This window comes from Ranitomeya imitator, chromosome 1 (genome assembly GCF_032444005.1).
Source record: "Ranitomeya imitator isolate aRanImi1 chromosome 1, aRanImi1.pri, whole genome shotgun sequence".
In the NCBI taxonomy this organism is placed as follows: domain Eukaryota; kingdom Metazoa; phylum Chordata; class Amphibia; order Anura; family Dendrobatidae; genus Ranitomeya; species Ranitomeya imitator.
This window is the reverse complement of record NC_091282.1, coordinates 427,137,986-427,160,693: the sequence shown is the minus strand read 5'-3', so window position 1 is coordinate 427,160,693 and position 22,708 is coordinate 427,137,986. Positions and strand designations below refer to the sequence as shown.

Genomic DNA, 22,708 nt, shown 5'->3' with positions numbered 1-22,708 from the left:
ACTCATCAACCAATCATATTAGATTCTCACATACCTTACTCTTCCATGGACCTATCAAAGCTCACAGCGAGACACACCAACTAAACTGTGTTTTCCATCTTTTTCCATGTTATGTCATGTAATATTCATTATAGCTATGATGGTTATTACAATACGCAGACCTAACAAACTTTATATAATGTTGTACATAAAAACAATATTGTCAGTCTCAACTGATCAAAACTGTACATAGTTCCTGTTACAATATCCCCAACTGTTTTAGGGGATATACCTACCCCTTGCTTCTTATCCCATTCCCCCTCCCCCCTCCCCACCCCAACTTACCCTACCCATGTTTAAAGATCAAAATCTAATAAAATTATTTTGAAACTAAAAGTAACTAATCTGCTTGGTTAATGGCGTAACGCATTAAAATGCAATAGCAGGCGATCAAAAGATACCTGCACTAATATTAAATAAAATGTCAGCTCGACACGCAAAAAATAAGCCCTCACCCTGCCCCAGATCATGAAATATAGATATAGATAGATAGATAGATAGATAGATAGATAGATAGATAGATAGATAGATAAATATAGATGGTATAGGTCTCAGAAAATGGTGATTTTTTATTTTTTTTATTTTTTACAAACTATGGATTTTTTTTTTTGTGGGACAATTGTGCTGATTCTAATTCTACTTTTTTTTTCCCAAGTAAGAAACAATCTTCCATAACTAAATGCCAGAGACTTGATGTTGGAAGCAATCTGCTGTGAGCCCAGCTCTATGGCCTATTGCCAGCCAATCAGCGCTAGGTCAGGGCTATGTGAGTCGCTAGGTGTGGTTTTGCCAGTTCTTAAATCAGGAGTTCAGCTTTCCTCTCTTCCTCCTCAGCACACAACAAGTCTTCAACTCTTTCTCCAGGAACAGAAGGTGGGTTTCAGATTTTTTTGTGATAGAATTTCCTCTTCGTTTAGTTCTGTGTGTTTCCCTGCTGGAAGGAAAGCTGGATATGTTGGAAGGATCTGACATGACTGCTGATTGCATTTTATCTGTATGATGGGTGTGACTATTCTGCTGTGTATACAGTGCCGATATGATCTAAGTTTATAGAACACGGATTTTGTTATTCTAACGGGAGCGACCCAACGCCTTGGCATTTTCTGTGCTGGACAAGAAAATTAAATCTATATGTGGAAACATTAAACTGCCTTGTCTGTTAGCTTAGTATTAGAATTATACTGTGTGTATTTATTTATTTTCATTCTTTTACTGTTCATTACAAGTTACAACCTGGTTAGATGAGTAACTATTCACTTTTTCCACCAGTTTTCCCTTTTGGTCTTTGTTCCCATAGCAGTATGTAAGGGAGGGTGTGCAGGGTGTGCCTCATAATTAAGTGCCTGAGGCATATACTGTTATGACGTGTTTTCTCCCTTAATATAGGTTTGGATTGAAACACTCTGCTTCCTTCTAATTTGCTTTTTCTACAGTATACTATACAATTTCCAAGTGCCTCACTTAGGCTACTTTCACACTATCGTCGGACTCGGCCCATCGCAGTGCGTCGGGCCGAGGTTCCGACGCTAGCGGTGAATGCGCCGCACAACGGAGGCAGCGGATGCATTTTTCCTGCTCATCCGCTGCTCCATTGTAAGGTGCGGGGAGGTGGGGACGGAGTTCCGGCTGCGAATGCGCGGTCAGAAAAAGCGGTCAGCAGCAAAAAACTTTACATGTAACGTTTTTTGCTCCTGGCGGTCCGCCACAACACGGCGCAACCGTCGCACGACGGTTGCGACGTGTCAATGTGTGGCTAATGTTAAACTATGGGGCAAAAATGCATCCTGCAAACAACTTTGCAGGATGTGCTTTTTCCCATAAACGACGCATTGCGACGTATTGCAAAAAATGCTAGTGTGAAAGTAGCCTTACCCAGACAGAGGCCAAAAGTGATGTTTTCTTCCCTGAACTCTATGAATCTGGTTATCTTTCTTTTAGGCTTCATTTACCCAGCAGTAATTGTATGCCAAAACTAGGAGTGTCTCCGAACCATTATCAAACTTCCAATTAGTTTCTCAGTAAGTTCCACTCATCCTGGTTTTGGCATGCAAAGTCTACATTTTAGAGGTTTTTTTTTTTTTTTTTTTTTTTTTGTTTTTTTTGTTTTTTCTTTCTAAAGCCTAAAACAGGAGTGGGTGATAAATACAGAAGTGGTGTCGTGTTTCTATTATAATTTTCCTCTGACTGCTCCACTCCTGGTTTTAGCATACAAATACTAATGTAAAATACTGAGGGTGCGAAAGTGGCCTAACATCAATGAAAAATGCTGACTTTTGACCCTTAACCCCCTTCATGACATGTGCTGTACATGTACGGCGCATGTCGTGTGGGCTCCAGTGCTGAGCCCACCTCTTTCCTGACACATGTCAGCTGTTTTGAACAACTGACATGTGCCACTACCAGCCGCAGGTGGAATTGCAATCCACCCTCGGTTATCCCATTAAATGCTGCTGTCAATCAGACAACGGGATTTATTGTGATTGTGCCGGAAGTGCATCGTTTTTCCCTCCCATTGATGACCCAGTCATATGATCGTGGGTCAGCATGACAAGCAGAGGTCTCCAGCAGACCTTTATGGTTGTCATAGCCAGATTGCTATGAGCGCCGCCTGGTGGTCAGCGCTCCTGGCAAGTGAGCATTTCTGCTACACATAGGCGATTGGGTTATGACAGCTTCTAGCCTCCCATGGAGACTATTAAAGCAAGGGGAAGAGAAAAAAGTTTTTTTTAAAAAAAAAAAAAAAAAAAAAAGAAATATATAAAAGTTCAAATCGCCACATTAAAAATAAAACAATTTAAAAAAAAAAAATACACATTTGGTAATTTGGAATCACCCATCTATCAAGGTATAAAAGAATTAGTCCCATCGTTTAAACTATATTTTTGGTTGCTGCAACATTGAATTTAAAATGCAATAACAGGCGATCAAAAGATTGTATCTGCACCAAAATGGGATAATTAAAAACGTCATTCTGGCACGCAAAAAAGAAGCCCTCGCTCAGCCCCAGATGACGAAAAATGGGAGACCCTACCGTTCTCGGAAAAAGATGCATTTTTTTTGTTGTTGTTTTTAAATGTTTGGATTTTTTTTTCACCAATAAAAAAAACAAAACAAACAAACAAAAAAAAAAAACCTAGACATTAGTGATGAGTGAATATACTCGTTACTCAAGATTTCCCAAACATGCTCGGATGTCCTCCGAGCATTTTTTAGTGCTCGGAGATTTATTTGCCTCAGCTGAATGATTTACATCTGTTAGCCAGCATAAGTACATGTGGGGGTTGCTAGGGAATTCCTGCTCCTTCACTCCAATCCCGCTACCACCCTCCGCTACTCTTCCCTTGTTTGAGGTGCACTCTGTCCGCATCTATTCCCCCTCCAACCTCCAGCTGGCTGTCATCTACCGCCCCCCAGAACTAGCCATCTCCACCTTTCTCGACCACTTCACCACCTGGCTACTTCATTTCCTCTCTGTTGACATCCCCACTATCATCATGAGTGATTTCAATGTCCCCATTGACACTTTCACCTCAGCTACCTCTAAACTTTTATCACTGACTGCCTCCTTTGGCCTCACTCAATGGTCCTCTGAGGCCACTCACAAAGATGGCCACACGCTGGACCTCATCTTCACCCGCCTCTGCTCCCTTACTAATCTCACTAACACACCCCTCCCCCTGTCTGACCACAACCTACTGACATTCTCGTCCCTCTCCTCTCCTAGTGTGCAACCCCCACTCCACAAACTCACTCACCCTCGCAGAAATCTCAAACATCTCAACTTACAATCACTCTGAGTCCCTTCTCCCTCTCACAGACATAGCTTCCCTTCATGACACAGATGCTGCTGCCACTTTTTATAACACCACAATAACAACAACACTCGATTCGGCCGCCCCACTCATGCATAGTAAAACTCGTACAATTAACAGGCAGCCCTGGCTGACCAGCCTGACCAAAGAATTGAGACGGGCTTCCAGGATTGCTGAGCGGAGATGGAAGCGATCCCACTCTGCCGACCACTTCACTGCATACAAGCAGTCCCTCGCCAGCTTCAAGTCTGCGCTCACTGCCGCAAAACAAACTTACTTCTCATCCCTCATATCCTCCCTGTCTCACAACCCTAAACAGCTTTTCAACACTTTCAATTCTCTACTCCGTCCCCCCGCACCTCCTCCCTCCCCCCTCATTTCTGCTGATGACTTCGCCTCTTTCTTTAAACAGAAGATCAATACGATCAGAGAAAGCTTTGGCCCACAGCGCCCACTGCCCCTCTTAACTGCTCAACCCTGCTCCTCCAAAACCAGCTTCTCCACCATGACAGAAGATCAGCTCTCCACCCTCCTGTCAAGATCACACCTCACCACCTGCACGCTTGACCCGCTCCCATCCCACCTCATCCCTAACCTTTCCACGGTCTTCATCCCAACCCTAACGCACCTCTTCAACCTCTCACTCACAACAGGTGTCTTTCCCTCATCCTTCAAGCATGCCAAGATCACACCCATCCTCAAAAAGCCCTCCCTCGACCCATCCTCTGTGTCTAGCTATCGCCCAATATCTCTTCTCCCTTATGCCTCCAAATTGCTGGAGCAACACGTCCATCTTGAACTGTCCTCCCACTTCTCCTCCTGCTCCCTCTTTGATCGCTTACAATCAGGCTTCCGTTCCCATCACTCAACTGAAACTGCCCTAACTAAAGTCACCAATGACCTACTAACTGCCAGGAGCAAGCGACACTACTCTGTCCTCCTTCTCCTGGACTTGTCTTCTGCCTTTGACACTGTTGACCACTCCCTTTTGCTACAAATCCTCTCATCCCTTGGCATCACAGACTTGGCCCTTTCCTGGATCTCGTCATATCTGACAGACCGAACATTCAGTGTCTCCCTCCCCCACACCACCTCCTCACTTCGCCCCTTGTCAGTCGGTGTTCCTCAAGGCTCCGTTCTAGGACCCCTACTCTTCTCCATCTACACTTTCGGCCTGGGACAGCTCATAGAATCCCACGGTATGCAGTACCATCTCTACGCCGACGACACGCAGATCTACCTCTCCGGACCTGACCTCTCCTCCTTGCTTACCAAAATCCCGCACTGTCTGTCTGCCATTTCAGCCTTCTTTTCTGCTCGCTTTCTACAACTGAACATGGACAAAACAGAATTCATCATCTTTCCCCCATCTCACTCTACCCCTCCACCACATCTATCCATCAATGTCAATGGCTGCTCACTATCCCCAGTCCCACACGCCCGGTGCCTCGGGGTGATCCTCGACTCTGCCCTCTCTTTCAAGCCACATATCCAAGCCCTTGCCTCCTCCTGTCGTCTCAAACTCAAAAATATTTCCCGGATCCGTGCTTTCCTTGACCGCAACACTGCAAAAACGCTAGTGCATGCCCTTATCTCCCGCCTCGACTACTGCAACCTCCTACTCTCTGGACTCCCCTCTAGCACTCTGGCACCACTCCAATCCATCCTACACTCTGCTGCCCGACTAATCCACCTGTCCCCCCGCTATTCCCCAGCCTCTCCCCTGTGTCAAGCCCTTCACTGGCTTCCTATCGCCCAGAGACTCCAGTTCAAAACCCTCACACTGACATACAAAGCCATCCACAACCTGTCTCCTCCATACATCTGTGACATGGTCTCCCGGTACCTACCTACACGCGACCTCCGATCCTCCCAAGATCTCCTTCTCTACTCCCCTCTCATCTTTTCTTCCCATAACCGCATCCAAGACTTCTCCCGTGCTTCCCCCATACTCTGGAACTCTCTACCCCAACACATCAGACTTGCGCCTACCATAGAAACCTTCAAAAAGAACCTGAAGACTCATCTCTTCCGACAAGCCTACAGCCTGCAGTGATCCTCAACCTACTGAACAGCCGCACAGCCAGCTCTTCCCTCTCCTAGTGTATCCTCACCCACCCCCTGCAGACTGTGAGCCCTCGCGGGCAGGGTCCTCCCTCCTTATGTACTTGTGTGCCTTGTTATCTGCTCATGTTTAATGTAATTGTCTATATTTGCCCCGTATTCACATGTAAAGCGCCATGGAATAAATGGCGCTATAAAAATGAATATTATTATTATTTATTATTATTTATTATTATTTATTATTATTTATTATTATTTATTATTTATTATTATTATTATTATTATTTATTATTATTATTATTTATTATTATTATTCTAAATCTCTGAGCACTAAAAAATACTTGGAGGACATCCGAGCGTGTTCGGGAAATCTCGAGTAACGAGTATATTCACTCATCACTACTAGACATGTTTGGTATCTATGAATCCCAAATGACCTGGAGAATCATAATGGCAGGTCAGTTTTAGCATTTGGTGAACATGGTAAAGAAAATCCAAAAAACAGTTGTGGAACTGCACTTTTTTTTGCAATTTTACCGCACTTGGAACTTTTTTTTCCTGTTTTTGAGTACACTAAATGGTAAAACCAATGGTGTTGTTCAAAAGTACAACTCGTCCAACAAAAAACAAGCCATCACGTCCACATATTTACGGAAAATTAAAAAGTTATGGCTCTTAAAAAAGAGGAGAGCAAAAAAAATGAAAGGGCTGCGGCTAGAAGGGTTTAAAACAGTGCTCCCTAACATTTTTTGCCTTGAAAGCCACTTTCAGTTCTGAGATGGTTGTGATCCTCTTCCCCCTCAGTGTCACCCATAGCCCTGATCACCGGAATAATGACAGCCAAATCTTCCCTACAGAAAGCACCTCGTGCCGCCCTCCCTGAAAAGCAGCAATCTTGCATCCAGGGGTTCCACATTCCGAATTCTCACATGAAGCAGTTCACCAAACTATTGCACCCAGCTTCAAACCCCCCTCTAATCGTATCTTCCTATCTCCAACTTGCATACGTGCCCACGCCCAGTAGATGCGCATTCAGATCTGCTCTACTGCATGGGGCTTCTCAACTCATCTAGATATCCTTTCTTCATAGTCATTTGCTAGACTGCTAGTGCACCACGTTGGCAGATAACTACGAGCCACACAAAGTAGACCATGAGCCACAGGTTGAGGACCCCTGCCTTAGAGTACAGGAAAGTACTGCCGACTGTGCTCCCCTGTACAGTGGACCATTGCAAATAAACCATGCTCTTAAAGTTTGCTTTCAATGGTTCCTATGATGGCTGGATGCCCTGGCACCCTTCCCGACTGTCTACTGTTGGGCATATACACTCAGGAGATCTGCACCCAACAATGGACACTCCTTTTCTAGTTTGATTTCAAATGACCTCAAACTTGCAAATGGTAATACTAATTATAATGGCCATTATGTGCATAGCATTACTCAAAAGGCATTTCTTCTAGGTTGCCAAGAGGTACAGTATACATGATGGTAACTTGGCAGGCAGTGTTCTCTTTAGATGCAGATAATGTCACTGTAATATATTTTTTTGCAGCCTATATTAAAACCAAAAAGGTTGTGTTCCAGCTTCCTTTTTATATTGAATTTATCATATCTTTTATAAACTGTTCATTCATTCCATATCTAATCTTGTTGCCCTTACAATCACTAAAGATTAGCACCCTACACCTTTTCTGTAAACTCGTAAATGCCGCTTGTGAACCCTGCTTCATTCAAGCACTGTAAGCCTAAATTAGGTTAGCCATAAACAGGAAGAAAAATCTGCTAATAAAGAATTCATTTAGCATACTAGACTGCGAATGTACAAACATTGGTGGCTGCAAACGTCTCATTGAGGCCTCATTCAGACTTTTTAAATAATATAAGTGCATCAGTCACCCACTCAAATCAATGGTTCCATGGCAAAAAAAGCGCAGCGGTGTCAATATTTATCACTTAACGGGTAGGAGAAACTCTATCTATCTCATGCATGCACACCCTTTATTTTAATTATGGTTTCCCTACTCTTTGGCTGTGTATGACTTGATGCGCACTTTGTCCCTAAAGCATCCTATTAAATATAACATGCATATATATATTTTTTATTTTTAGAAACTAAGATCAAAATGTCTTTCATGCAACAATTCCTCGCTAATGCAAACTTCTTGGAAGATGGTGGACATGCCCCATGCACTGTAAGTGTAATCTCAGATGAGTGACTTGCCCGATATTTATTATATGATCTTTGGAAACCTTTAGTAGTTACTAGACTCAATGCTGTTGAGAAGATTTCCTAACACTATGTATATCCATGGAGCAGAAAAGGGCTGTCCTTTTCCAGAACCATCTAGAATAAGTGTTTCCACAGCTTCATGTACAACAAGTTTTCATAAATTCCTGTTAGTACAAATGCCTTAAGTATTACTCATCACAAGCGAGACCGGCCGCTCCCATCTAACCCGCAGCAGTCTGCTCTCTTCATTGTCTATACTGGTTATGGTTAGCTGCTTGGCTTTCATGCCTCTTCATTAACCAACGATAATCCGATAATATTCACAGACTTTCTGTAATGTGTTTGATCGTCTCTGCTGTGCAAATAAATGGACAAATAGTCTGTGGTGAGCCACATCTTTTTGCAAGGCGAGCTGACATTAAAGGAGTGAAATAAGTGAAGGTGCAAGCACTAGAGTAAAAATGGTCCCAGCTAGTGATGAGCAAGTAGACTCATTGCTCGGGTTTTCCTGAGCATGATCGGGTGGTCTCCGAGTATTTCGACATGCTCTAGGATTTAGTTTGCCCATGATTTGCAGCTTTTAGACAGGCTTAATACATGTGGGGATTGCCTGTTTGTTTAGGAATACTCATATGTATTCAGGCTGTCTAGCAGCTGCAAATCATGCAGTTGAGGCGACGAAAACTAAATGAGTATACCCGCTCATCACTAATCCGAGCCCCTTCAATGTTTTCTTTACATATTGCCACTCCTGACCCCACACCATGCAGATAACAGCAGCTCTCGCATTCAAGCAAAAGGAATGGAGGATGGACTCTAATGGCTGCATTATTGCATTCTGTATTACAGCTGTACTGTTTATTGACCACCTACTGTTCTGGGCTGAGGGCACTAATGTATAATACCACAGCCCAGGTAGTATAATGGATGATGGCCTGGGTTTTGTGGCAACAATACTACTAGACCTAAGGCTAGTAAACACTTTATAAGGGGGGGGGGGGGGGAAATGCAACATAACTGCCTCTAAAAGTTTTCACCATGACCTTTTCCATACCAGAAGTAGAACTTGCACAAGCACTCCCACAAAATGAATTGAATAAACCGAAGCTGTGTAGGTGCAGTAATATACTTGCTGACTGCCGATTTCTAGCTCCAGTCCGGTTCTGGGTCACCGTAATTCTATTCTGACTAGGCTGACCACACTGGGGTTTGTTAGCCAGAAGTGGCTTTTACTAGCCCACGTCTATGGAATGTCAGAAAAAGGCTCCACAGACTTCCCTTGTGAAAGGAGCTTCTGGCTCTCACACAGCTTAGCGAGTCTGAGTAGAAGTTGTGAATGAGAAGCGGACCGGAGCAGTGCTGGAAACGGGGAAGACGGCGATCAGCGAGCAGATTACTGGACTTGCAGTACACTATGTATACATCAGCACAGGTTTAGGCAATAGTCTTGTGGGATTGCCTCTTTAATTAGAATTTGACTTGCACTGGTTTCCACAAGGTGATGCAGGTCAAGATGGCTGAGGCAGATCTGCTGAACTCTGCTAGCCACACACAACCTGAGTAGGCCTTCTTCATAGTCGGCTCGATCTTGCTGTTCTTTGCCGTTTTTAATTATTTGTGTTGCAATCCAGATTACAAGTTTTGAATACTTGGTGACTTATGCAATGTTTCATCTCTGACTAAAGTTTAGATCTTAAGAAATATGGAGGAAATGTGACTGTAGTGGGCAAAACAGTAACTTTTCAGGCTTGTGAGTTCCTAAATATTAACTCTTTATGTTGCAGGCTGAGGAGAGCGGACCATCTCTCCAAGCATCTTCTGGATACAATCCTGCTCAAGATGCAGCAAATTTAGAAAAAGCCATAAAAGCTAAAGGTTATCTATTTATTTATTTTTTTTTACAGTCTTGTGTGAAAATGTATTTCATTACTAAAGCATGTAATGAACTGGGCAGATAACATTCTGTAGACAGATTACATTAATAACACTGTGAAATACGTCAGTGGCTACGGTGACTGCTCACAACATCACTTGCTATACAGAGAACAATGGCTGTCAGTGACGTGGAGTCTCCTGGGAGTAAATAAGTTGATCTTTTCCCAGCAGTAGGCGCAGTTTCAATGAGTTGTCTGGGCAGCATTGTTATGCGATTTACCTGCAGTCACTGGTAGAGAAGATTACAGAATTCTGTTTGATGGAGTTCATCCACAGTATTCAGTTGTAGATGCATACTCTAAAACACTATATCAAGTCATATCCATAGGATATGTGAGCACTTTAGGACTGGTGGTGACCTGACAACCACCGTTGCTGGAAAGGAAGGGGCTATAGTGTTGAAGTCCCCTTCAGTCTTTCGACGCACAGCAAAGGCCATGAAAATGTGACAATGTACAACACCCTGAATAGCCAGGAGCACGACTGTGTAGGGGAAAACTCTAAGGTCTGCAGCAACGAATCTTATTCCCTTTATCAGTGGGGGGGTCCCAGAAGTCAGACCCCGACCACTTGTAAATTGATATCCTAAAATGAGTGCCCAATTAACTGCAATTATAAATTGCCTAATATTACCCTTTAAAAGTATAGAACATTCTAGCCAGTGGTTTTATACTCTATGATCTCATGCTAAAGTACTAGGTGTAAGTTTTTTTTAATTTTTTTTTTTTGCAGGTGTTGATGAAGGAACAATCATTGACATCCTGACTAAGCGAACCAGCAATGAACGGCAGCAAATTAAAGCTGCTTATCAGCAACAAACAGGCAAGGTGGGAAAAACGTGACCTTTTACGTTCATAATGCGAAAACCTGTTCTTGCTTGCAGCTGAATATACACATTTATAAGAAATACAGAATTTAACATTTTGTTCTGTTATCTTTTTTTCCTTCTAGCCTTTAGATGGTGCTTTCAAAAAGGCCCTCTCAAGCCATCTGGAGGAAGTTGTTCTCGGACTAATGAAAACCCCAGCCCAATTTGATGCCCATTGTTTGAAGAATGCTGTGAAGGTAAATTATTATCCTAGTATATTCTCTTAATTCTGACTGTTCCCGTTTCAAATAATGTGGATCGATTCATTATGGAGTTATCCTATGGGGACGTGAACCTGGCACTTTTTTCATAGCCATTTTTGGTTCATTGTGTTGCCTTAGAAATATTGTACTCTGCTCTTTCAGTTGTCCTAAGAGCAATTTTTTTTCCCCCACATTAAAGACTGCAAATTGTTTTATATTGATCTACAGAAAACCAGTGATGGAGCACTATATGGTGACTGTTTTATTTTCTCTAATACGCTTCTGTATTGTGCATGTAAACCATAGAAATTTAAAAAAAAAATATTGGCACAAAAATACGGATTTTGCAAGCAGTCTTCCCACTTCTTTTAGAATAAGGTGCATCCTTAGGCTACTTTCACACTAGCGTCGTAGGACATTAGCAACGCTTTGCCACACGTCGCAACCGTAATGCGACGGTTGTGTTGTGGCGGACCGTCGGCACCAAAAAACGTTGCATGTAACGTTTTTGGGTGCGTTGTCTGCCATTTCTGACCACGCCTGAGTGGCCGGAACTCCGCCCCCTCCTCCCTGCAGCTCAGAATGGTGCAGCGGATGCGTTGGAAAAATGCATCCGCTGCCCCATTGTGCGGAGCGCTTCCACAGTGTACGTCGGCCCGACGCACTGCGACGGGCCGAGTACGACGCTAGTGTGAAAGTAGCCTAACTGGCCAGCCACTGTGTAGCTTGACTGCGAAAAGTCTTTATGCAAGTAAACTCTTATTCTTTCTGCTGAAATTGGTTGAAGAGGGTAGAGATATGTTCTGTACCATTGAAATGGGTGGGTAAATCTCTATTCATATGTGATAACATCATTATTGTTGGATTCCACAAAATCTGTCCAATGTACCATTAGTTTCTATATTTTTTTTCTTTTTTTTCTTTCCAGCCTCTGCCTTGTGCAATGAAAATATGTTGCTCCTAAAACATTTTTGATATACACTGTGTAATACAAAATGACATTTCAAAGTTGTTGACCACCTTTTTTTCTTTTCAAATATTTTTCAGGGCCTTGGAACAGATGAAAGTACCTTGATTGAAATTCTAGTATCACGGAACAATCATGAGCTCAGAGAAATAAACAAGGTTTACAAAGAAGGTGTGTCTTCTAAATCTGACATCAATGTCAACCAAAAAACAATTTCAACATGGTTTTCTGTTTTGAGAGCTGCCTACTGATAAATAAATAAAAAGATAAGACACTGGTGTCTCATATTGCTAATAAAATTTTATTGCTCCAGTCCATAATCTTTATTTCTAATTAAACAAATCTCAACTACTCTAATTTCAGAATTTAAAAAGGATCTTGCAAAAGATGTGGCCTCTGATACATCTGGAGACTTCCAGAAAGCTCTTCTGGCTCTTATCAAGGTAACTTTATATTAGTATTATGTGCTTTACGTGTGAGGAGGGGTATACATAATAAAAACAAGTACAATAATCTTAAGCCAAACAAGTCAGAACTGGTACAGGAGGAGAGGACCCTGCCCGCGAGGGCTCACAATCTACAAGGGATGGGTGAGGATACAGTAGGTGAGGGTAGAACTGGTCGTGCAGCGGTTTGGTTAATCAGTGGTTACTGCAGGTTATAGGTTTGTCGGAAGAGGTGAGCCTTCAGGTTCCTTTTGAAGGTTTCGATGGTAGGCGAGAGTCTGATATGTTGTGGTAGAGAGTTCCAGAGTAGGGGTGATGCGCAAGAGAAATCTTTTATGCGATTGTAGGAAGAGGAGATAGGAGTAGAGAAGGAGATCTTGTGAGGATCGGAGGTTGCGTGCAGGTAAGTACCAGGAGATGAGGTCACAGATATACGGAGAACACAGGTTGTGGATGGTTTTGTATGTCATGGTTGGGCTTTTGTACTGGAGTCTCTGGGCAATGGGGAGCCAGTGAAGGGATTGACTGAGGGGAGGGGCTGGGGAATAGAGGGGGACAGGTGGATTAGGCTACGTTCACATTTGCGGTGTGCGATGTTGCGTCGGAGACGCAACGCAAACAAACACAACAAAATGCACGCTAAAACGCAGCGTTTTGCGACGCATGCGTCCTTTTTTGCTGAAATTTGGACGCAAAAAAATGCAACTTGCTGCGTCTTCTGCGCCCCACGCTTGCGGCAAAAAACCGCATGCGTCGCAAAGTGCAGCACAACGCATGTCCATGCACCCCCCCATGTTAAATATAGGGGCGCATGATGCATGCGTCGCCGCGGCTGCGCCCGACGCAACCCCGCAAAACGCTAATGTGAACGTAGCCTTAGTCAGGCAGCAGAGTTTAGAATAGATTGGAGGTGTTCAAGGGGGAGCCACAGAGCAGGAGGCTGCAGTAGTCAAGGCGAGAGATGATGAGGGCATGGACTAGGGTTTTTGCAGATTCTTTGTTTAGGAATGTATGGATCTGTGAAATATCTTTGAGTTGAAGTGGAAAGGGCTTGTATATGTTGTTTGAAAGGGAGATCAGTGTCAATGATTACCCCAAGGCAGCGAGCTTGTGGGACTGGGGACAGTGGGCAGCCGTTTACTGTAATGGATAGGTCCATTGGGGGAGGGTCGTGTGTGATTGGGGGAGGGGGGGATGATTCTGTTTTGTCCATGTTAAGTTTTAGAAACCTAGGGGAGAAGCGTGTAATAGTGGACATTGTGGGATTCTGGTTTGTAGGGTGGTGATATCTGGTCCAGAGATGTAGATCTGTCTGTCATCAGTATAGAGGGGATACTGAAAGCCATGAGATTCTGAGCTGTCCCAGGCCAAAGGTGTAGATGAAGAGCAGGGGCCCTAGGACTGAACCTTGTGGGACTCCGACAGATGGGGGTCGAGGAGGTGGTGTGGAGATGCTTAATGTCCTGTCTGTTAGGTATGAAGAGATCCAGGATAAGGCCACTTGGTTTGTATAAAATTTTGACCAGATGACTCTGCAGGAACGGTGTGCCAAAATGCAACTGTCAACACCATAGACCATACATGAGGGACATGATTTAGTTACTCTAACTGAAGTACTAAACTAACCCTTTTCTCTCCCATTAAGGGGGACCGCAATGAAAGCACAGCTATAAATGAGGAGCAAGTTGACAATGATGCAAGGGTAAGGACTGAGCCTCAAGGTTTAATTTATTACCTGCCTTACAACAAATTTGTCACTTTATTTTCTTACACTTTTTTTTTATAGGCATTATATGACGCAGGAGAAAAACGAAAAGGAACAGACGTATCTGCGTTCATAAACATTCTAACTTCAAGGAGCATTCCACACCTCTGTCAAGGTAAAGGTGTAGGACTGAAGTCTTTAGAGTGTGTGTGTGTGTGTGTGTGTATATGATGTATATTAAATAGTGTTTTTATATGTACTTTGATTTTTAGTTTTCAAGAGATATTCCAGATACAGTAAGAATGATATGGCTAAGGCTCTCGATCTTGAGTTAAAAGGAGACATTGAAAACTGTCTGATCTCACTTGGTGAGTAGAATGGGTATTCATACATGTGTGTACAGACATTAGCTTTACTCTTAATTACCAGGATTTCCTACATAAATTAAACTTATGAGAAATTAATGCATTGTTCTGGTGGAAGAAGGGTTGGTGGGAAAATGGTGGTGTCATTTGTGCTTTCAGCGCAGTACTTTTTATTTTTTTATTTTTTCCCTTCTGCTTGTTGGGGCTCTGGTGTAGTCCTAAAGACTTAATGGCTTAGGCTGGTGACCCTGCTGAGCCATTAATCTGAAATGCTGGCCTTCCAATGCTGCTAGTGAAGGCTGCTTGGCCTCTCTGGCCTTATCCAGCTAGCTGAAGAGCTGCAATCACAAGCTGCTTGGAGAAACTAGCCACTGCAAAGGTGATGGGTAACTTGAGCAATGGCCAGTTAAAATTAAAAGCAAAACAAAAAAAAACCCTCCTTTCTTGAATTGTGAGGATGTTTACTGGTAATTAAACTGCAAAATTTCTAACTTTTACAAACACTTTTTTACAAGTTTTAAACCGTTTACAAACCTGAGCCGTCCCTTTAGGCATCATTAGGTGATGCCGAGTGCCTTCTGCAGATGTGGAAGTTCATAAAGGCTCATATGACAGGAGGAGTCTGGAGAGACAATGGCAAACATCATGTCTGCAACACCTACCACCACTTTCTGCAGTGAGTCACTGATGGCCTGGGGAAGCGCATGCTTGGCGGATTGCACAAACCTACATGTGATAGGAACAGATTCCTGACTGCAGTTTAGCTTGAAGGATTCTATCATGATACCTTTGTCAGACCTTGTGCCTTGCAGTGGCTCCTGGTTCAGATAAGTTACTTTCCTAGGAGACTGCCAGAACGAGCTTGCTGATGGGTCGGCAACTTTCTTTTGAGTCAATTTACCTGTAAGTGCAGCTTTCCTCACACACTGATCCGCACTTCTGCTGGTGGAGGAACATATGTCTGGCAGCCATTGTATGGACAATAGTGCTGGTCATTATTTGAAGAAAGCTGCACTAACCAGAGAAAGTAGTCAACCTCGTTACCAGAGAGTCCATCAGTGAGCTTGTTATGACAGGATATATGTAACCATGTGAGGAGGGTTTTTTTTGTGCTTTTCATTCTATGCTTCTCTAATCTGGCTTATGTGCAGGTAAACTGATTCTGTACACAATTTATAATGAAACCCCAATTTTTATTTTTTTAACAGTAAAATGTATAACATGCAAACCAGCTTATTTTGCTGAGAAATTCTACCTGGCAATGAAGGTATGTTGAGTAACTTCAAATTTTAGGTTACCTGGTGAAAACATAATGTATATGTATATAATTTTTTTTTTTCTCTGAGTTTAGTGAAGGCAAATATAATGGACCTATGCATACGTAACACATTGGGTATGAGTTGGGTGCTAGACGTAAATCTTGGGTTTTTGTTTTTTTTTTCCTGCGTCCGCTGAAAACTTCTATTATAAGTTTGATAAATTGCTATTAGCCCATGTAGAGGATCTTCTGAGTGCACCGTTATCCTGGTTCCCTGTTGTGGCTATACTATAGGCCATGTTGCGCACGCTGGTGTCTATACATCAAAAAGGGAAATCTATCTTCACACACCGGTCTGGTCATTGCTGACACTGAGAACGTGTCCTGGGTCGGTCGCAGGGACCCAGAAGTGCAGTGGCCACTGAGCTAATAGTACTACACTAGTAATAGTATTCTTAGTATTCTGCTATCATTGATATATTATCTGCCTGTGAAAACATTACATTAACAGTGAGATATTAAAAGCTTGTTTGTAGCATACTTCTAATGAAGCTGTATTTCCATTCCTGTTTCTCTGTACTGATTTTTAACCACTGAAATGCCATTTTTCCCCATAGGGTTCAGGAACCAAGCACAAGGATCTAATTAGGCTGCTGGTTTCTCGCTCTGAAATTGACCTTAAAGATGTCAAAACTCACTACAAAAGGCTGTATGGCAAATCCCTGCGCCAAGCTATTATGGTATGGAAACTATTTATCCAGACCTACAAATGTATGCTTAGGAAATAAGACCGGTTAACCAAAAATAATGACGCAAATACTGCCCTCTAATGGTACATGTATTGTGTATGACACGTGCTTGCCTCATTCAGACATCCATGTTGCACATATGTTTGGGGTTTATTTTCCCAGATGCAACACTTGCCATGAATTCAGTTCATGGTTTTTCATGTCTATGTAAAACTCACATGTCTGGTTTTTGTGTGTTTTTTTTTTTTTTTTTTTTTTTTTTTTTTTTAATTCTTGCCCCCACCCCAGGTTCACTAATGAAAATAACCAATAGGTCTGTGAAATTGCAGATGGCATCCATTTGCTGTCTCTATTTAGAATTGCAAAGGATAGGAGCAGCTTTTGTCATTTACCCATCTGTGAAACACCGATGTCAAAGAACAGACACACGGACTATACACTGAGGACACACTGATACAAAACATTAATGACACCAGTACCATAATATAAAACTATAAATATAATATCTGTTCATAAGCCGTTCCCGCTATGTATGCACTCTCCTTTGCGGTGTTGCGACATGTAAGCGCTCTTCTCCCCAATCTCCGGGGCCCAATGAGCACTGGTGTCGCTGTCTCCACCTTCTTACGAATTTGAGCATGAAGATGAAGTCTGGGCTGCAGCTGATCGGAGGTCCTCTTCATGTTCAATTCATACAAATGTGGGTACAGTGACACCAGTGCTCATTTGGGCTCCGGGGTCACATGTTGTAACACTGCGTGAGTGCCGACATTGGGAACGGTCTCTGCAGAGGAGGGGAATGAGAAATTGTTTAAGTAGTGGACCACTTCTTTAAGCTAAAGTTCTTTATGATCACGGCTTCATCTACATCTTGGTGCTATTATGAATGTGCATGGTACTAAAGCTAAGACCTATTCCTTTGAGTTGTCCTGTGCAATACCTGGCACAGTCTCAAACAAAATATATTGTTGTGCTGGGTAAAATATGAAAAGGCCACTACACTGGCATGGCTGCCTCAGTACCTGCTGATCTGGAGATGTGACTTGAGTCCATTTCCACTGACCTGATACTAGTGGCCTAGTCATAGGTAATATTGTAGTCCTGCTGCTTCATAATAGCTTGGCCTATTGTTACCACTGTTTAAGTGAAAACTATAATCTAAAAGCCAGTGTCATGGATGCAAACCTGTGCTCCAGCAAATAGCCCTCATGGGTCCCACCAAAAGCTAGCCAAAATGTATACTAAAAAGTACATTTATCAGTTCTGTAAGCCCAATCGATACTCATCTTATACTGTGCATCAATTGGCAAACTCTAGTCTTCTGACTTAAAGGGGACCTCTTGTAAAGTCCTTGGTAGAGACAATAAAAATTAGCATGGGGGAAAAAAACAAAGCCACAAACCACAGAATACTGGACACTCAATACCTGGTAGGTGGTTCTGTTTCATAATGGATATAATTCTGATTGTCTGGAGCTGATTCTATGAGAGATTACTGCATATGCACTAATTTACAAACGCAGCTCCAATAACTACAATATAAATCTGTGGCTACTGTACATGTAGTAATGACTAGCCCCTATCTCACTATGAATCCCCAGAAGGTCATATGCCCTGTATGTGGTGCTTAGAATTCGATTTTCTTTAAAGGGGTTTTCCCACAAACAAAATTAATTTTAATAAATAGATCTTGGAAGAATAAGAACTTCCACTGGTTGTGTTTTTTAAATAAAATGTTCCTGTGCTGAGATCTTATAAATGTGCCCCAGCTGTGTACTGTAATGATCGTGCTGGAACATGGTCTGATACCACATCTCCTGGGCAGGGGAGGAAGGAAAGAGTATACGGACAGGACAGCATGGAATAACAGCTGATCATTTTTATTTTTTTTTATATTTTTTTGGAGATGAAACCTTTTATTGACTTTTTTTTTTTTTTTTTTAAAACAATGTTTTATTTCACAAAAAGAATAGTCTGATCCCCTGCTGGAATGTCTGTATACTCTCTTGCCTCTCTCCCTTCCAAGACTGAGTCAAGTCTTTAGAAGGTACTTCACGGTCTGAGTTTAGACATCTAAATCAATATTTTGCTTTTCAATTTTACATAATTCTGCATGTGAAGCTTAATAGTAGAAATCTAAATTTGTTAATTGTTTGCCTTATATGCTGTTCTTTCTATAGGAGGAAAAGCTGAAGGGAGACTATGAAACTATTGTCCTGGCATTGTGTGGACCTGACAACTAAAGTTGCATTTTCTTTAGAAGGTCGTTTTGCCGTCCTTCTATCACTTGCATTTGCCATTTTTCCAGGAGACTTGTTGCAATGAGATGCATGTAACTCCATCTGCTCCCTAGTCCAGCATTGATCTTCTGAAATTCACCTGAAACAAATGACTAACACACACTTTTTTGTATCTAACAATAAACATTGTTTATAGAGTCCTACTGTTTTTATTCAAGAAGGTCTCATGAAGTTGTATAAACCAGTGTTGGGAGTAAAATAAAACCATACTTAAAATATACATGCTTCTTCTACATTAAAGCTTCTTCTTTTTAGACTAGTGGTTTGCACACTTGACAGTTATGGAACTATGTACAAAGTAAACTAGGATTCGGCACGTTAGACACTCATCTTCAGCATAAAATATGCTTATGTTGCAACTGGTACAATATGCCACTATGTAATGGAGATCAGTGTGCGAATATGACAAAGTGCTATTCGAACGCCTTTCATATCACTAGGGTGATCATTGGTGGGGAAGAGCTGGCATCACCACCTCTATCAGGTCAACTGTCATCAATTGATGTGTTCCTGTAGTAGCCACTAGACTATGACAGGTGCATGATGCCTCCTGATCGTGCACGAATAATACATGCCAGGAAGTGGTAGATGTGACAGCACTTATTCTTCTCACCCCCTTCGGCACCTGTTACTTTTCAGAAGCCACTTTTCATAGTACACAAGGCTTTTTTTTTTTTTTTTTTTTTTTCTCCGTGAAGTGCACCTCGTATGAACAAGCACACAGTGGCGTATGGATTCAGTAATAAGCATAGGCTACAAGTCAGGGGCTCTTTTGAATAATCTGAGTGACCTGAGGACCCACCAACCTAGATACAAAAACACTGATGAAAGTTTAGGTATTTTTCAAACTGTTTTGCAGCAGGGTTTCTTGTAGCATTTCTTTAATGTGATGCAACATCTGTGTCCGACACTAGCTTGTATGGCAGTTGGCACTCACCAGCATCCTGGTATCATGTACTGCAATACAGTCCCTTATCCTCCACTATGTATAAAATTACACCCAAACTTTTAAGTTTTATGTATTAGACTCCCAGTGTCAGCCCTCATTCATTGAGTCAATTGAGAGCTGACTGTTTTAAAGTACACCTGTCAACAGAAAAAAAACTCAAATATCCAATGACTTGCCACTCCTTCCTCTTTCCATATGGTGCAAGTGCAGTACTCTCATGTGGTGTCCAGCAGAAGGAGGGGATGGGGTTATGCTCCCGGTGGTCTATAATCTGTGTCACTGTTGCCAAGCTCTGTGAGTAATTGGGGGAAGAGGCTCATCATGACAAAGTACCCCACTAAGACAAAAAAATAAAAAATTTCAGTAGGAAACGGTTGGCTGTGATGCTAGGTGCGTATTAAGCAGTGGAGATGGGAGCACAGGCCTAATAACAAATCCCAAATAGGGAAGGGTGATGGGTGAATGTCTATCACAATAAGATGCTCTTTTAAATACTGGAGGATGATGTTGGTTGTGCCACTAACCCCAATCATGAAGAAGCAGGGTTAGATTGAAAACAGTTGCGTTACTAATAATGTAAACAACGATATACAAATAGTTGGTAACTGGTCAGTGTAAGAGCTCATACTCACCTGTGAGAAACTCGGATGAGTCTCACACGTCAATACCCGGCACTGCTGTTGGCACTCAGGAGCGGAGTGTGTGCCTCCGTGTATTCTTATGCAGCCGCACGCTCCGATTTGAGTGCCGGGTATTGACATGCGAGACTCCTCAGTTTCTCACAGGTGAGTATGAGCCCTTACACTCACAGTGGAAGGTAGACACACGTGGAAAGGCAGATTTCTGTGGGATACTTGTTCTAACAATTCACTTGTTCTCAGATGGTCACTCTGATAATGCTCATTCAATGTTGCTTGGGGTTGAGCTGTGCTTCTCCCAAGGCATCCTTCCCATCTGAAGGCTGTCCGCTCCCCTCCTTTTTGTCGATCCCTTCTAGACCCAGCAGTCAGGAGGGGAGAAAACAGAATCCCTTCTGCAATCTGCCTTTACCTACTTGTTCTTGCATGTGATGCTTTTCAGCTGCAGTTATTGAATGACTACCGAGTGGCCGCTTGTTCCAGCTCTGTCCAGAAGGTTCTGCAGAGCTGAGTCAAGAGCACAAGCCCCTCAGAGGGAAGATTAACCCTTTCAGTGGTGCCTGTCGTCAAGTCACAATATGTTACAACATAGTTGATACAGAAATCACAGTATTTGTATGAGACACACTATACATCTGGTATCCCATGGAGATGGCAACTTTGCGGGATACTGCACAAACTGTTGTGACAACCTCTCATGAACCCTGAACATATTCCTAAATCGATTTAGATGTCTGTAAAAACACAAACAAATAAAACTGACAACAGACTAGGTCCCGTAAATATACCCTGCTCAAAAAAATAAAGCGAACACTTAAACAGAATATAACTCCAAGTAAATCAAACTTCTGTGAAATCAAACTGTCCACTTAGGAAGCAACACTGTTTGACAATCAATTACATGTTGTTGTGCAAATGGAATAGACAAGAGATTGAAACTACTGGCAATTATCAAGACACCCTCAATAAAGGAGTGGTTCTGCAGGTGGGGACCACAGACCACATCTCGGTACCAATGCTTTCTGGCTGATGTTTTGGTCACTTTTGAATGTTGGTTGTGCTTTCACACTCGAGGTAGCATGAGATGGTCTCTACAACCCACACAACTGGCTCAGGTAGTGCTGCTCATCCAGGATGACATATCAATGCGAGCTGTGGCAAGAAAGTTTGCTGTGTCTGTTAGTGTAGTGGACAGAGGCTGGAGGTGCTACCAGGAGATGTGGAGGGTGCCATAGGAGGTCAACAACCCAGCAGCAGCACCGCTAACTCAGCCTTTCTGCAAGGAGAAACAGGAGGAGCACTGCCAGAGCCCTGCACAATGACCTCCAGCAGGCCACAAATATGCATGTGTCTGTACAAACGGTTAGAAACCGACTCCATGAGGATGTTCTGAGTGCCAGATGTCTACAGATGGGGGGATGGGCTTACAGCCCAACACCGTGCAGGCATTTGCCACAGAACACCAGGATTGGCAAATTTGCAACAGGTGAAATAGATGAAAGGTTCACACTGAGCACATGTGACAGAGTCTGGAGATGCTGTGGAGAGCGATCTGCTGTCTGCAACATCCTTCAGCATGACCGACTTGGCAGTGGGTCAGTAATGGTGTGGGGTGGCATTTCTTTGGAGGGCCGCACAGAGCTCCTTGTGCTCGCCAGAGGTAACCTGATTGCCATTAGCCACCGAGGTGAAATCCTCAGACCCCTTGTGAGACCATATGCTGGTACGGTTGGCCCTGGGTTCTTCCTAATGCAGGACAATGCCAGACCTCATGTGGCTGTAGTGTGTCAGCAGTTCCTGCAAGATGAAGGCATTGAAGCTATGGACTGGCCCACCCATTCCCCAGACCTGAATCTGATTGAACACATCTGGGACATCATGTCTCGCACCATCCACCAACGTCACGTTGCACCACAGAATGTCCAGGAGTTGGCGGATGCTTTAGTCCAGGTCTGGGAGTGTTGTAGGGAGGTCATACAGAGATGTGGAGGCCACACACACTGCTGAGCATAATTTCCTTGTCTTGAGGCATTTCCACTTAACTTGGATCAGCCTGTACCTTCGTTTCCCACTTTGATTTTTAGCATCATTCCAACTAAAGACCTCAGTGGGATATTAATTGTGATTTGCTTTGATAAATTTGAGGTTTTATTGTTCTCAACACATTCCACTATGTAATG

At 42.8% G+C, this 22,708-nt stretch overlaps 1 protein-coding gene across 1 annotated transcript; it reads left to right on the top strand.

The window, feature by feature from the left end:
* Positions 1-777: 777 nt before the first annotated feature.
* On the top strand, positions 778-19,161 carry LOC138675264 (annexin A1-like). Its single transcript, XM_069763346.1, has 13 exons — positions 778-912; positions 8,026-8,108; positions 9,931-10,021; positions 10,814-10,908; positions 11,033-11,146; positions 12,200-12,290; positions 12,483-12,562; positions 14,211-14,267; positions 14,352-14,445; positions 14,543-14,638; positions 15,844-15,902; positions 16,511-16,633; positions 18,822-19,161. The coding sequence occupies exons 2-13, from the start codon at positions 8,040-8,042 to the stop codon at positions 18,882-18,884; spliced, it is 1,032 nt and encodes a 343-aa protein (XP_069619447.1). The 5' UTR covers positions 778-912; positions 8,026-8,039; the 3' UTR covers positions 18,885-19,161.
* Positions 19,162-22,708: the final 3,547 nt, after the last annotated feature.

Bases quoted from the DNA above. Each gene is read 5' to 3' on its own strand.
- LOC138675264 (XM_069763346.1), top strand. From the start codon at position 8,040: ATGTCTTTCATGCAACAATTCCTCGCTAATGCAAACTTCTTGGAAGAT. The intron at 10,022-10,813 runs GTTATCTATTTA...TTTTTTTTGCAG, and splicing joins AAAAGCCATAAAAGCTAAAG to GTGTTGATGAAGGAACAATC. The intron at 10,909-11,032 runs GTGGGAAAAACG...TTTTCCTTCTAG, and splicing joins ATCAGCAACAAACAGGCAAG to CCTTTAGATGGTGCTTTCAA.